The 16,716-nt window shown below is 41.4% G+C and overlaps 1 protein-coding gene across 1 annotated transcript in view; it reads right to left on the bottom strand.

The window, feature by feature from the left end:
- HMGA2 (high mobility group AT-hook 2) overlaps positions 1–16,716 on the bottom strand; it is a 141,115-nt gene that overhangs the window by 6,541 nt on the left and 117,858 nt on the right. The window contains exon 4 of the mRNA XM_005663957.3: positions 8,339–8,371. Coding sequence (XP_005664014.1) covers positions 8,339–8,371 — 33 coding nt within the window. The remainder of the gene's footprint in view (positions 1–8,338; positions 8,372–16,716) is intronic.

The following is a 16,716-nucleotide window of genomic DNA, read 5'->3' as shown; positions in this document are numbered from 1 at the left end:
GGGAAAAAAATCCTATTCTTAAACATTGCTTCCTAAAGAAAACAAAATAAGACATTCTGCATTTGTAAAACACATTCCTATTTGCCTTGTTCCTGCCTATGAGCAGAGTTCTGAAAATACTGTAGACACAGGTTAACACTCATCCTGGGATACTAGGAGTTTTCTTTCCTGGGATGAAAAGCTCTTTAAAAGTAGGTTCAGAAGGGAGTCACATTTCTCAGATAGGGACTTTATTTTATGTATAAACTAACTGCAAGTTTCAGGATCCTGTAAGTCACCATTTCTGAGGATCACCAGCCTGATCAATTTTCCATGCCAGCTCTAATTTGTATCGAGGGAACCTTATGTTTAAAAAATAGCGAAAGATGCAGTAAAAGGATTTTTGCAGGAAGGAAGCACTCAGAAGAAGGAAGCTGATTTCAACATTTCCAAAACTGTTGAGGGATGTTCTTACTTTTATGCAGAGTAGTTTAAAAAAGTGGATAGGTTAAAGGCTATTTAATGGTAATATTCCAGATGTGTTCATTGATGGTGCAGACCAGGAGAAACCTCTTCGTTTTCTACGTGTGTAAAGTTTTTCATAACTTGTATTTATTGACAGGGAACATCTCTGGATTTTAATCATTATTGCACCAAACATTTCTCGATAACCTGAGATAGGACTTTAGAACAAGATTATGAGACTATCAATTATAATAGTAAGTTAACAAATAATTCTTTAATAGACATTCAGTGTCCAGCAAACACTCCCTGAATGTAAAGAAAGCTTCTTGGATAAAGCAACATATTTCCATTTGAACATTAAGGATTTTCTTAGCAAGGCCATTTTTTTGGGTTTGTTTTTGCTTTTTAGGGCTGTACCCGAGGCATATGGAAGCTCCCAGGCTAGGGGTTGAATCGAAGCTGCACCTGCCGGCCTACACCACAGCCATAGCAACGCTGGATCTGAGCCACATCTGCAACCTACACCACAGCTTATGGCAATGCCGGATCCTTACCCCACAGAGTGAGGCCAGGGATCAAACCTGCATCGTCATGGATCCTAGTTCGTTAACTGCTGAGCCATGAAGGGAGCTCCAAGGCCGTGTTTTAAGGCAGTTACTATTTATTGAAATTAACCTGGGTGAGCAAGTTTGGATAATAGGAAAGCTTACATATTGAATACATAATTAGTTTTTAATCCAACTTACATCAAAATGCAGAGGGAAAGCATTCTGCACTATGCATAGAAAAGCAGGCAGACATGCCCATTTTATTTTTAGTCCACAGACGGTACCACACGGTTAAAGGCAATCGTACTTGAAAAAAACTCCTATGGGAAATCTGTCCAGAAACACTACATTTTTCCTTTTGGAGTTTTCTAAATTGCCCCAAATTGAGTGATGTTCTTTCACTTCTGTTAGAAGTTTATGTCATCTCTATAAGACATTGCCTGCCAAGAAACAGCTGACTTCATCTTGCCAATATGCCTTTATTACAACTAAGCTAATGACTTCATATGTTTACAGTTAATAATCATTTTGATATGCTTCCTCCGCCCTACCCCTGTGCTATTAGATCCTTCAACTACTTTATGATAAGGGTTAAATGCTGCTTTTTCTACTTGGCTCTCTCCCCTTTGACCTCTGCCATGTCAGAGGTCAGGGGTTAAATCCCAAAGGATTGCCTATGCAACAAAACGGTCCCACTCAGGGAGGGCTTTGATAGAATTCTCCATGTTTTGCCAGTTGGTACCAAACATTTACTGGCCCACAAAATGTTTTACCAGCTTGAAAGAGCATAAGTTGGAAAAGAAATAAATCAGTACTCTTTATGCCTTAAGCGATATAAATCACTATGCTCCCTGAGTGAGTGGAGAGTAACTCTTTTTTGCAAGTCTGATTTACGATGCACTCTTTACTGCATTGGCCAAGAGACCATGTAAAAGATGAGTGTTAGAGTGATAACTCTCCCTTCTTCCTCCTTCCTCCTTCCCCCTTTGTATGTCTAGACTAAAAGCCCCCAGTAAAAATGCCTTCTTTGAGAACAAGATGCTGACTGCAATTCATCAACCTGCTTGTCCCAAAATGAAATCTCTCATTTTGCTCCAAACAATGTTTAGGTTGTCTGAAATATAAACATCCTCAAAACTGCCCTTGAAGTCTCTGTAAAAACATTCAACTTTTTTTTTTTGTTTGTTTTATTTAAGGGGGGAAAATCCCATGATAACCAAGGCTTACTGAGATTTCTTCACCCCGATACATACCCCACCCACAGAAGATGTTACTTGTAGGTAAAAGCTCTATTTCGAAACAGAAAGCTTTGTTTCCAGTCTTTTAGAAACGGAAAACTTTCCAATTCTCTCATTGGGAAGTTGAAAAGGAGCAGGTTTCTACCTGTCTTAATTGCTCGAGGGGTAGCTTGCCAGGGCTGTTACAACAATGAGGAAATTGGGCTGAGAGGAAGGAGAACTTAGGATGTTTAAAAATCGTCTTTACCCTTTGGGTAGGGCTCAGTTGAGGAAAAAAAAGGTTTGAATTAAATATAAGGATTCACTTCTAAACTCAGTTTAAAGCCTTAAAAGGGGAAAAATAAAGAAACAATAAGCTACTAAAAAACCAGCAAAACTGTCTTAGAAGTCTGAGATGGAGTGAGATTTCTTCTTATCAAAATAAAAACTTGAGGAAAAAAACCTCCCTCTATCAGTAATAAGAACAGCAGCAACATCTACCACTGTTTCCTACTCGAGTTGAGACTGTAATCCATACGGCTGAGAAGTCACCTGCTTTAAATTGCTAAAAAACTATAAAATTAGCTAATGTCTTATTTTATTACCTTAAATGAAAATCTAGTAGAGTTCTCTAGTAAGTTTTGTTTTCACTGGTTTTTGGAATTAAAAAAAAAAAAAGTTAATGTGAATATTGCAGATTTTCCCCTTTGGATTTTTTCCCCCCATACCCACAGCATGTGGAAGTTCCCAGGCTAGGGGTCAAATTGGAGCTGTAGCTTCCAGCCTACACCACGGCTGCAGCAACAAGGGATCTGAGCTGCGTCTTCGACCTACACCCCAGCTCATGGCAATGCCAGATTCTTAACCCACTTAGCGAGGCCAGGGATCGAACCCGCATCCTCATGGGGACTAGTTGGGTTCACTACTGCTGAGCCACAATGGGAACTCCTCCTCTTTGGATTTTTAAGAGACTATTAACTTTCCCCTGTTAGGATTATGGGACACACTCGAGGTTTGTGGTTGATGATACCTCGTGGACTTAAGTGATATAAATCCTTATCCTTAAATTTCCCTTAAATTTTCATTCCTTCTCTAGATGCATGTGCTCATATATACAAATGCACATTTTTTTTTTGTCCTTTTGCCTTTTCTAGGGCTGCTCCCGCAGCATATGGAGGTACCCAGGCTAGGGGTCTAATCGCAGCTATAGATGCCGGCCTACGCCACAGCCACAGCAATGCCAGATCCTTGACCCACTGAGTGCAGCCAGGGATCGAACCCGCCACCTCATGGTTCCTAATCGGATTCGTTAACCACTACGCCCCTATGGGAACTCTCAAGAAGAGGCATTCTTGAAGCTCTGAGGAAATTTTAGAATCTGATGGCATTAAGATACTTTAGAACAGAGTCTTTGTAATTCCATACACATGTAATATACACATATGTCAAGTGATTCTGACTGCTTTCATCCTGATAATAGGATGTAAAATGTCCCCTTACTTAAAAATAAGATACTTATTTTAAAAAGATGCAACAAAAACACTGGAGGTCAAAAAGATACTAGTTTTCAACTAATTAGAATTCTAACATTTTTTTTTTGAATATTAATCTCAGGAAATGAAAAAGCCAGCATCCCAACATAAGTCAGAATGTAATAATACTCCCTGGAATTTATAGAAGTCTCTCAAACTGTTCTTGAGGTTAAGGGAAGATGCACTGTTATTACCCCAGTTCACAGATTGATACATAGGGAACAGAGAGATGAATTCGCCCACTGTTGGGACCAGAAAGCAAAACCTTGGGCTCCTTACACACTGCTGAGCTCTTTTCTTTAAATGTAAAACAGTTAATTGTGCTAACATTTTTGCCACCTCGGAGTTCCCATCGTGGCTCAGTGGTTAACGAATCTGACTAGGAACCATGAGGTTGCGGGTTCGATCCCTGGCCTTGCTCAGTGGGTTAAGGATCCGGCACTGCTGTGAGCTGTGGTGTAGGTCGCAGACACGTCTCGGATCCCACACTGCTGTGGCCCTGGTGTAGGCTGGCAGCTACAGCTCTGATTAGACCCCTAGCCTGGGAATCTCCATGTGCCACAGGTGCGGCCCTAGAAAAAGACAAAACAAAACAAAACAAAACAAAACATTTTTGCCACCTCAAAACAGGATCTGGAGGTGACCCCTCAGAGTAGTGCTGATGAAGAAAGGACATGAGTCTGAGTTAGTCCAGACTGCCACGTGGAAAAGCCATCAGGAGGGTATTTGGAAAGAAAAGGAAAAGGAAGAGATTCTCTTGAATGTGGTGTAAAATTTACATTATCCTCCATGAACTTCTGTAGTCCATGTTTATATAATTCATCACTGTGTCCTTAGTATAGATTAGGCAGCCCGATGAGCTCTTTTTTTAGTTCCTGAGTCTGAACTCTCCTTTCAAGGGCAAAGCTGGAGCAGTGTCTTTAAGACAGCTAGACTGATCAGTGAGGACTCATCCGATCTATCTGTGGTTTCTTTGATAGTCCTGATTCTCTTGGGGAAGAAAATTTATGATGTCCCTTACAACATTTCCTGATGTATTACTGCCCAGTGTGCCATCAGTTTCAGCCACAGTGATCTCTCTACTTATGATCTGTCTCTGCCTCTTTACTTTTGATGTGCCATTCATCTCGTCTATAACGTTTTCCTTTCTTTCCCTAATCAATGTCCTCACTTCCCCTTCTGCAACTAAAGAACAATAACAAAATCAAAATGCTTCTGGGGATCATTCACCTGTGTCCCCTATGGGCCTCATATAGATTGACCTTCTGTGGTCATTTGCTCAATGAATGTTCAAATGTCTTCTCATGGATGTTCACTGAGCATCTTCATCCCAGCTCAGCATTAGCATCCCTTGGGGAGTTCATAAAAGATACTAATAAGGTTGCAGAATCACATAAAGGTAGGGACAGGGATGTGCAGGTAAATGTTCCACAACTTGCTCTCCATTTAAAAAAAAAAAAAAAAAGTCCTGCTTTGTAGTATTTGTTGATGTCTATGTTGTACATACGCCCACTGTAGTGGATTTCAAATTACCTACTTGTCATCACCCAACATAGAATTTGGAAGAGATGGTCACGATTGGCTCAAAAGGGCTGGCTCTAGCACACACACACACACACACACACACACACACACACCCCGTACACAGTTGTCCGTCCTTCAGTTTCTGAGGGGATTGGTTCCAAGGCCTGCCTCAGACACCAAAATCTTCAATGCTTAAGTCCCTTCAAGTCCCATAGTGGGCCCTCACCCTGTATCCATGATTCTGCAACCATCAATTCAAACAACTCTGGACTGAAGTACTGTATTATCATTCTTCTTCTTCTTCTTCTTCTTCTTTTTATTATTTATGGCCGCACCTGCAGCATATGAAAGCTCCCTGGGCTAGGGACTGGATTTAAGCAGCAGCTGTGGCAACACCAGATCCTTTAGCCCACTGCGACAGAGGGAACTCAGTGCAGTATTTATTAAAAAATAAATAAGCTAACCATCACAGTTCAAGTCCATGTTGTTCAAGGGTCAACTATAGATATAATTACATTTCTGTAATCTCTAGGTGCAGAAAAGACTAAGAATCTCTAACTAGATTACACATCTCTCAAATGCAGTGACTGTGTTTCTGTTTGCCTTATCTCGCCTACAACACCAAGGCTGGAGACTGAACCAAAGTTAACAGACCACATAAAATTATTAATCTATTGTGCACAGTCCACGGATGCAACTGAGAACACTGCAGTATCCTTTGATCTAAAGGTACAGATTTATACATTCATTTTCTCTTCATTCCCTTACGGATGAAGGAGGAGAGGCGAACTATATTTGAGTTCTCCTACTTCAAATGGTCAAACTTTTGTTTATATTTTGTTTTGTTTAATATTGCTTAGAAACACTCAAACACTGCGTACTTATTTTTGGTGCCCTCTACCACTCATGGCTTTTAGGAAAGGGAACAGCTATGATGGTGATTTTTTGTGTGTCTGGACATTTTGTCTTTATTCTACTTAAAGCACATGTGTAATTACTCAGATCCATTTCCCCTGCATGCTTTTATCTGTTTAGAAGCTTCAATTCTCTTTCGAGCAATATTTGTAAAGAAGAGTGGACACATAAAACTGTCTGGATGGCCTTTCCCAGGCCAGGTGACACTGTCTCAAGAGTACAGGGTGCGAGGTTCAAGTTTATCTATTTTTTAATTTTTACATTTTTTTGTCTTTTTAGGGCTGCACCTTGTGGCATATGTAAGTTCCCAGGATAGGAGTCGAATCAGAGCTGCAGCCACCAGGCTACACCACAGACACAGCAAAGCCAGATCCCTAACCCAATGATCAAGGCTAGGGATTGATCCCGTGTCCTCAAGGATACTGGTCGAGTTTGTTACTGCTGGGCCACAACGGGAACTCCCGAGATTCAGTTTTAGAGCCCTCTAAGGAAAAGATCGCATGCATAACTTAAATTATATGAAAGATCTACAAAGAAATTGGTAAACTATGACACTGCTGAATAACTTCAGCAGATTCTAAATGACGCATTTAGATCTCCTGGGCATCTCTTTCAAACCAGAAAGGGAGACAAGTAGGTTTTTTTTTTTTTTTTTTTTTTTGTCTTTTTGCCATTTCTTGGGCCGCTTCCCCTGGCATACGGAGGTTCCCATGGTAGGGGTCTAATCGGAGCTGTAGCTGCTGGCCTATGCCAGAGCCACAGCAATGCGGGATCCGAGCTGCGTCTGCGACCTACACCATGGCTCACAGCAATGCCAGATCCTTAACCCACTGAGCGAGGCCAGCATCGAACCTGCAATCTCATGGTTCCTAGTCAGATTCGTTAACCACTGCGCCACGAGGGGAACTCCAACAAGTAGGCATTTTTATGCTTTAACAAAGCTTGCATACTTGGCGATCATGGTTAATTTATTCTTTAGGATTTTTTAAGATATACTTCCTCTGGAGTTCCCGTCGTGGCGCAGGGGTTAACGAATCCGACTAGGAACCATGAGGTTGCGGGTTCGGTCCCTGCCCTTGCTCAGTGGGTTAATGATCCGGCGTTGCCGTGAGCTGTGGTGTAGGTTGCAGATGCGGCTCGGATGCTGCGTTGCTGTGGCTGTGGTGTAGGCCAGTGGCTACAGCTGCGATTCGACCCCTAGCCTGGGAACCTCCACATGCCGTGGGAGCGGCCCAAAGAAATAGCAAAAAGACAAAAAAAAAAAAAAAAAAAAAAAAAAGATATACTTCCTCAATAAGTAGGATTCTTATGCTTCTACGTATAGATTATAGTTGGCACAAGGAACTCCAGGCATATGGAACAAGAGAAGTAAAGCTGGTTCCTAATTTTGATGTTACCAAAGACTTCAGAGGCTGAGAGTCAGCCATGGAAGTGCTGATGATCTGAGACTCATCAATAGCAAATTAGTACAATAATTTCCCAGCCTTCTTTGGCATATTTTGGGATCGCCAAATGATAATGGAATAATTCAATGAACAGATATGTTTCCAGTTATGGATCATGATATACTTTGCGGCTAATAAGTCCTGTATCAGGTCAATGGACTACGGATAGTTAGATGGAAAGGACATTAGATGCTTAAGAGCTGGCAAATCACATGACAATATTAAGTATTAGTTTTTATATAAAAAAGTTTTTATTTTCTAAAATATTTCTATTTACTCTGTATACCTCACACCTTGATCTTTTAGTTTTTTGGTTTTTTTTCCTTTTTTCTTTTAATGGCTGCACCCACAGCATATGGAAGTTCCTGGGCCAGGGATGGATTCCGAAACACAGCTGTGACCTACACTGCAGCTGTGGCAATGCCAGATCCTTTAACCCAATGTGCTGGGCCCACTACTGAGCCTCTGTAGTGACCTGAGCTACTACATTCAGATTCTTAGCCCACTGTGTCATAGTAGGAAGTCCCTTGATCTTTCAGAGTTTTTAATGACACAATCTCAGTCTGAAGGATACAACCAATTTTCAAGAACACGGAAACGCTGACATAATCAAAACTAGAAAAATACTAACTAAAGGTTTAATTTGGGGTCATGTTTTTTCACTTTACTTTTTATATTACTTGGGAGAAAAAAGTCAAAATGACCTCTCTTACCTGAGCAGGCTTCTTCTGAACGACTTGCTGTGGCTAAGAAAGAAAGGGGAAAAAAAAGACATATTTTAATACGAAACACACATAATGAAAATAATTAAGTATGCATGTTTTAAATATAGACATTTGTCTGCAGAGATGAAAATTTCAAGGTTCAAATGGTTTTTCTGACGTTAGAGGGTGTTTATTCACAATCTCCACACGTTAAAGAAATCCAATGCAGGTTATCTTGATTAAGGCAATTCCCAATTAAGTTCTGCAATACATACCAGCTACATCAAAATAAATTTGCTATTCTATTTACTTGTTTTAGCCAGCATATCACAAGATATAAGGACTAGAAGGACCTAATTTGTTAATTAAGAAAAACCCGAGATAATAATTTATAAACCATAAAATTTACTCCCGTGGAGTGTATGCATCAAAGATTTTTAGTATATTCAGAGTAGTACAATTACCATCACCATCTAATTTTAAAACATTTTCATCTCTTGTGAAAGAAACCCCATATCCATGATCACCCACTCCCCGTTCCCTCCTGCCTCCCCAGTCAACCTCCCAATCCCTAACCAATCACAATCTACCTTCAGTCTCTATAAATTTGCCTATTCTGAACATGTCATGTAAATGGAATCATATAATATATGGTCTTTTGTATCTTTTGTAATCATACAATATACAGTTTTGCTTAACTCAGCCAGTGAAATGTTTTCTAGGATCATCCACGGTATAGCATGCATCCGTAATGCATTCCTTTTCATTGCCAAATAATATTCCACTGTACGGATATGCTATATTTTGTATCTCCATCCATCAGTTCATGGACATCTGGGTTGTTTCCAACTTTGGGCTGTCATGAATAATGCTACTATGGACATTCCTGTATAAGTTTTAGTGTGTACTTGTTTTCATATCTCTTAGGCATATAGCTAGGAGTGGCACTTCTAGGTTGCAGAGGTAACTCTATGTTCAACTTTTTGAGGAGCTGCCAGACAGTTTTTCAAAGCAGGCTCACCGTTTTACATTCCCACCAGCAATGCCTGAGGGTTCCAATTTCTCCCCATACAGGCCAACACTTGTTATTGTCTGTCTTTTTAATGACAGACATCCTACTCGGTGTGAAGTGAATGTCATTGTGGTTCTGATTTGAATATTCCTAATGGCTAAGGACAGGGAGCATTTTTCATGTACTTCTGGGCCATCTGTATATCTTCCTTAGAGAAAGGTCTATTCAATTCTTTCGCCCATTAAAAATGTTTTTTGATTACTGAGTTATAAGAGTTCTTTTTATGTTCTGGATGCAAGTGCCTTATCGGAAGATGATTTGCAAATACTTTTTCCCATTCTGTGCGTTTGTTCACTTTTTTGATGGTACGTACCCCTTGCAGAATATCGTGTTATATCTATATCTGTGTATCTATACCATCCACATCTGTTTTACTCTAGGTAGAGGAGAACTCTCTTTTGAGTGAAACATCAGAGGCAACTTTTTCCTCCCTAGCCTGAATTAATTGCTGCCATCCTCCCAGATATTAGGGTAAATTCACTCTATCGTGACGGGATAGAGCACCTCTTCATTTTCCTCCCTCTCAGAATTTTAGCGCTGCTGTGAGTCTTACTGCTGCTGCGGTAAACACGTTTTAGAAAAATCCGCTTTGGAAAACAAACCGATGAACACGATAAAAATAAAAGAAAGGGCAAAATACTTTGGTTTACTGAAAGACAAAAAAAAAAAAAAAAAAAAAAGTTCTTCCCTTTGAGTTTAAATCACAGCAGAGATGACATCCTAAAAGCCCAGGTTGTGAGGTGATGTTTTCTCCAGGCGGAATCCACCTTAGGACTTCCTGCCTCTTAGGATTCAAGAGTCTGCGCTCAGAAAGGATTCATTTCAAAAGAGCCCGGTGGAAGAATAGACCGCTTTTCTTCCTTCTCTCTCTCTCTTTTTTTTTTCCTGCCGATTACACCTGTACACATGTTTACTCCCAAACCGTTGCAAATCCCCACACATTCTTGCAGGCTGACTGCTTCCTACTGCTCAGAGGTCCCCCTCCCTTTTTGGCCGAGGAGCTCGCATTCATATGACTCTTGCACACTGTGGGGCTCAATGAAATCCTCTGAAAGGGCTGCCAGCTCACCCAATTTTCCATGAATTAGGTCCTGACACTTCAATGAGGGGAAAGACAATGTCTGAAACCCTGCCAGCCCTGGCTCCCGGCCTAGTCCGTGTCACAGAACGTCTACCAGCTGCCCTTCCACAGAGCACTTCATACTTCTCAGACCACCAAACAAACAGACCCTTGAGCACTTTCAATGCTGGTTGGGGTTAGGGCTGCCAGGGTGTTTTCTCAGCCTCTGGCGCCCACGGGCTCCAGACGGTGCCGAGAAACGGTTTTTTGTTGTTGTTGTTGTTATTTTGTTTTGTTTTTATTTTTATGAATGGCTTTGCTCGAAAATGCCGACGGAAGCACCATACGACGGCCATTCATAAAAAAGGGAAAGGAAATAAACCGCTGTCTGGAAATCTTTGGGGATGCTAAACCAACTGCAAATCTCTTATCTTCCTAGGGGCATCTGCTAGCTTAGAGAGCCAGAAACCCGTTGCCCCTTAGGGTTCTTGTCATGAAAAACATGGTCAACCACTATATTTTTAGAAGAAAAACTGCATAACAGCAACCGTGCATATTAATCTTGAGTGTGGTTAGCAGTATAGTTCCCTGAACCTTAATAAATGACTAATGTTTTGCACATGCACTTCCCCTACAGAAGTGAAAATCCTTTCTATTTTTAGCATCTGTCCCTTCGTGACTGGAAGGACCCAGGCCTTACTTTCATGTGTTCACAGGGAAACTAAGGCAGAGGGAATTTAAATAACCGCCCTGAGATCATTTTCTAAAGCTAAAACAACCCGGGTTGCCTAATTCTCTCGGTCCCCTGTAGCATGCTCTGAGGAACCCCGTTCTCAACCTTAAAAAAAAATAAATAAATAAAATCCAGTTCAACTTAGGAAGAGAAGCTATACTTCATGGCCTTGGTGTCTGCCTCCAGAGTCATTCTTTTCTTTGGGATGTCTCAGGATTCCCCACTGCCACAGCTGGGGAAGGCCTGTGGTTTCCTTAGCAGGCCAGCTCTGACTCTCCTGGGCTGCTGATGGACATGAGTTTACAGGTTCCATCCCTGGCCTTGCTCAGTGGGTTAAGGATCCAGCGTTGCCATGAGCTGTGGTGTAGGTCACAGACACAGCTCAGATCCTGAGCTGCTGTGGCTGTGGTGGAGGCTGGTGGCTACAGCTCTGATTAGACCCCTAGCCCAGGAACTTCTATCTGCCGCAGGTGTGGGCCCAAACAAAATAAATAACTAAAATAACTAAATAAATAACAAGACATCCCTTTTAAAGGCATGGATTTCATAATGACTGTTCTACTGAACAGAGAGCAAAGCCCTCCAAGTTGCTTATTTAGACACTTCTGACGGTTCCCTTTCTATCAAGTCTGTGCACGTGGGCAGTGTACACAGTTCAGGCACTTTGTCGGCCTGGCCCGCCAACCTTTCCTTGCACCGAGAGGTTGAGGTCCTTCCTTGGGTTATAAGATTGTTACATCTTTCAAACAGCTTGTAATGAACATCTCACATTCCACAGTTGCACTGAAACTTCTAGAGTACAATGAATGGGTGAAAGACAGCTTCCTCCCAGAACAAAAGAACAGCGACAACAAAAGATTCTGAAGAAATGCTTTGAATGAATGTAATGTTAAGGTAAAACTGTGAAGCGAATGAAAAAACTCTATCAGCTGAACTTCTGTAAAGACGAAGCAGGGCCCTTTCCAATCTCGGGAACTTCAATGTACAGTGTTTCCACAGGTTAACTCTTGTATTGGACTAGCTCAGTCAAACTGAAAGCACAGTCTGTGAGCAAATAAATAATATTGTCTGTAAAGAGCTTAGGATACAGGATGCTAAGAAAGTGCAAACGATATTAAAAGGAAAGAACCTATTTGGGGATTTCTGAGATCATACAGCAAACCAGTATTTCTCCAAATGAAAGGGAAACTGTTATTGAATTCTGCATGTCCACAGAGTATTTTGGTTTTCAAGATTTTGTAGAAAGACACTTGTGCAGGAAATGTATTTCAGTATAATTAAGGGGTTCCCCAGCCCTCCTGAGAGTCCAGCCAATGGTTCCAGGGAGTCTGCGTATGTTAAAGCTGATACCTGGACAGCTAAGCCACCCCTTCTAGTAGATATTGAAAGAAAATCCTTCGTAACAAAGGACCTGAACATTAGTAGTTCACTTTAATACTAATCGAAACTTTAAATGAAAAGAGGCTTGAATTGGGCTTAACTTAATTTTGTAAAAGACAAGGTACAATGTAAAGTGAAGTGAGGATGACTTTTGTGCAACTGGTCTTAAGTTGACCTTGGGAAAAAAACAGCCCTTCATCTGGATCTCTGTGCAGATGGGTCTTTTGGTTTTATGTAAGCAGTAGACTTTTAATCTAATTATATTCTGTTTTTTGCCTGCCAGTAGTAGGAGGTTTTCCCTACTTGGTTTGAAAAATCACAAGAGATAGGAGTTCCTGTCGTGGCACAGCGGAAACGAATCCGACCAGGAACCATGAGGTTTCGGGTTTGATCCCTGGCCTCGCTCAGTGGGTTAAGGATCTGGTGTTGCTGTGAGCTGTGATGCAGGTTGCAGACACAGCTTGGATCCTGCATTGCTGTGGCCCTGACGGAGGCCAGGGGCTACAGCTCCAATTCCACCTCTAGCCTGGCAACCTCCATATGCCATGAGTGCGGCCCTAAAAAGAAAAAAAAAAACAAGACCACAAGAGTTACTTCCATTTCCTAGCACAAACTTTCTCATGTAGATTGGTTTTCATTTTCTTTCTTTTTGTCTCTTGTCTTTAAAGGGCTGCACCCACGGCATATGGAAATTCCCAGGCTAGGGGTCCAGTCAGAGCTACAGCTGCCGGCCTACACCACAGCCACAGCAACGCCAGATCCGAGCTGTATCTTCGACCTACACCACAGCTCATGGCAATGCTGGATCCTTAACCCATTGAGCGAGGCCAGGGATCGAACCCAAAACCTCATGGTTCCTACTCGGATTCGTTTCCACTGTGCCTCGAAGGGAACTCCAGTTTTCATTTTCATAGCAGTATAGGGCAAGACAGCATCCCCTAGCTGTTTACTTAAAAAAAAAAAAAAATTTAAAACTCTCATTTCTCTTGTGAGACATGAAAGGCCCCTAAAATGTTAACTCTCATTTCTCAATTCTAAATGAAAGCCACATTTTAGGGGCCTTTCACATCTCCCAGAATAATAGCTCACAGGGTAAGATCAGTTATTTAAAATTTTAAATTAAATACGGTATCCTGATAAAAAAAAAAAAAAAGCTATTTGTTTTTAAGCTTCCCAAAGAGTCCTTTATGGCCTAAGTCAGCTCATTGAAAGAGGGGAGCTTATGATTATGTTTGTATCCACACAAGTACAACCACATTCATCTTCTGCCTGAACTGACAGATGAATTTTCCCCCACCATTTGCAGAAAATTTCAATAAATAAATCAACCTACTCCTCAATGACCTCAACTGCTTTCTGCACCAAATTGATTAGTTATTTTATTTTATTTTATTTTTTGTCTTTTTGCTATTTCTTTGGGCCACTCTCACGGCATATGGAGGTTCCCAGGCTAGGGGTCCAATCGGAGCTGTAGCCACTGGCCTACGCCAGAGCCACAGCAACGTGGGATCCGAGCAGCGTCTGCAACCTACACCACAGCTCACGGCAACGCCGGATCGTTAACCCACTGAGCAGGGGCAGGGATCGAACCCGCAACCTCATGGTTCCTAGTTGGATTCGTTAACCACTGCGCCACAATGGGAACTCCTTGATTAGTTATTTACAGTAAAAATTATCAAACTGAATAAGTAGACACAGCTCAGATTCTAGACAAGTAACTGTCTGGTCTTTACATAAACATTCCAAATACGGCCATGAGCCATGAAGATCAGCAGCACCAGCTTCATGTCGTGTGGTGTATGTACATAGTGACAGGAATTCTTTTCAACCTGTGGTTTGAACAATATCCTTTGACCCTCTGTCCCAAGCAGTTTAAAGGCTCAGAAGATAACCTTTTTCTCTGTATATAACATTCACCAAGATTCACCTTCCTTTATGTGCTGAAAAACATGCTTTTCAGTCTCTTAAATTTCACAGTGCAGTTCCCATTATATATACTCAGAATATATATACACATACTCATACATATACATACACACACACACATATATATACACACACTCAGAATATGTATATATATACATATTCAGGATGTATATATACTCAGAATCTATATATAATGACATTAACCCAACTGGAGGGAGACTACCATCATCAAGAATGAAAATTCTTTTTTGCACTTCATGAAATGATGTAATTGACACAGTTGTTCATGGCATTCTGGATTTTCAGTTTTAAAACTTCAGTATTCCAGAAGGTCAAGATTTATATCTGGTCCCTTTAAAAAGTGAACCTTATGCCCTACACGTTTTAAACCATTTTTTAAAAAAAGTGTAGGGATCTCTCCCTCTTCAACATATCAGATCCCATGTGGAATAAAAGGCAGCCACAATGGTACTTCTGATGGGAGGGCAGACACCTCATGTGCATGGTGGCCTCCACTCCAACCCGCTCCCTGTCTTCCCAGGATGTCCCTGAAGTCCCTCAATGGAACACTGAGAACTCCAGGGAATGTCAAGTGAGGGTCCCTGACCCCTAGATGCAAATCCTCCAACAGACCTGTATCACCAGGATAGTAGGAATCAGAGCATCCTCTTGGCATTCATTCATTCTGACTCATACTGTTACGCTGAACCATGCGAACTAGAGTTTTTGTCAGTCAGGAGTAACAATTGCATATGGTTTAACCTAACCGAATCAAGGTAAGATTACTGTTCTTGCTTAACCAGCTAGATAATTTTTGTGATTTGTCATTAGGCTGTGTTAGCCAACGGAGGTTTGCACTTTCTGTGCCCCTACATCCTACACGCAAATCTCACTGCTTACTACTCTACACCTGAGTCCTGACCCTTATTTGGCCAGAGGTTGCCAGACTGTGGTGAGAGGAGGGATTTGTCTTTACCGGGTGTGATGTCCCCGTGTTTTCATTCATTCCACAGCCTACCTTCCAGGGCACCGTGGCTGTCTTTGCGACCATCTCGCTAACTTCTCATGGCGACATCAAGCCTTTGTGATCTTGGCTTCTTCATTGAAATGGGATGGCTGGAATAACTGGCATCTGACAATTGTTGGTGGTTATTCAAGGAAGCTTTCTATGAAAACTGAGACTTCTGGTTCAATTTAAAATGAATGGTCAACTCTCAGTTGTTCTCTAACACCAAGTGGTCAAAAGATTATTTGATTTACCCATGGAATGTTTTTGGTAATGAGATAGAAAAGTGTCTGAAGTGTGAAGAATTTCAGATCAAATGTTGGTTCCATGACTGAGGATGAGACTCCGCTGTAGCTATACAAATCCCATGCCTATTGCATATACTGCTCTTATTGGGCTGAAAGTCTTCTGGTTTAAACAACTTCCTCAGCTGAGAATGATCCTGCCCCCTGGTGGTGGGAGGCCTTAGTAAAGAGGTGAAACCATCCACCCTAAGTAAGTAGCTGGTGGCAATTTTTCTCCAGCTTAGAAAAAGGCTGGGTTGGTCATAACGTCTATGTCTTGCGCCTCCTGTGTGCACTTAGAGATGACTGTCCAATGTATGTATACATGCAGCCCCGAATGGTTACAATTTGACAGTAACATCTGGCCCATATAGCCGCAAAGGAGATTTTGTAGTTCTCTGTACAAAATCTCCTAACAAGTGATAAATCAATGGAGAGTTTTGGCAAAATCTCTGGAATTTTTGCTTGGTATTGGGGGGAAGGGGAGGTGTTCTTCATTTTCTACTCCACTTGGCTTTACTCTTGGACTTAACGCAAAAGACAAAAGTAAGCATCATTTCAAAAGTATTTATTGGATTATTATAGCAAAGTGCCCTTGCTGCAGCTGGCCTTGCTTATTAATCTGTGCAAGGATGAGAATAGTCACAATCTGCTCTAGTTAATGTTTATGAACATCAGCCTGTGTGTGTATGGCAACGAGCCACAGCAATTCTCATGAAAACAGATTTGGGGGCCAATACTTTGGAGTTTTTGCCTTCTTCCTGGTGCCTTTCTTTCAAAAGCCAACCTTCTATAATCTGACCTGATGAAGTTATTCATTGATAAACTCTACGTCAGACAGGGACTGGGTGTACAAAATGAATAAGAAATGCTTCCTGGTTTTAAGGATCCTGATGTCTAAGGGGGGGGGCAAATGAGGAAGGAGA

Source organism: Sus scrofa, chromosome 5, assembly GCF_000003025.6.
Source record: "Sus scrofa isolate TJ Tabasco breed Duroc chromosome 5, Sscrofa11.1, whole genome shotgun sequence".
Taxonomy (NCBI): Eukaryota; Metazoa; Chordata; class Mammalia; order Artiodactyla; family Suidae; genus Sus; species Sus scrofa.
The sequence above is the reverse complement of the archived record's forward strand: the minus strand, read 5'-3'. Positions and strand labels throughout refer to the sequence as shown.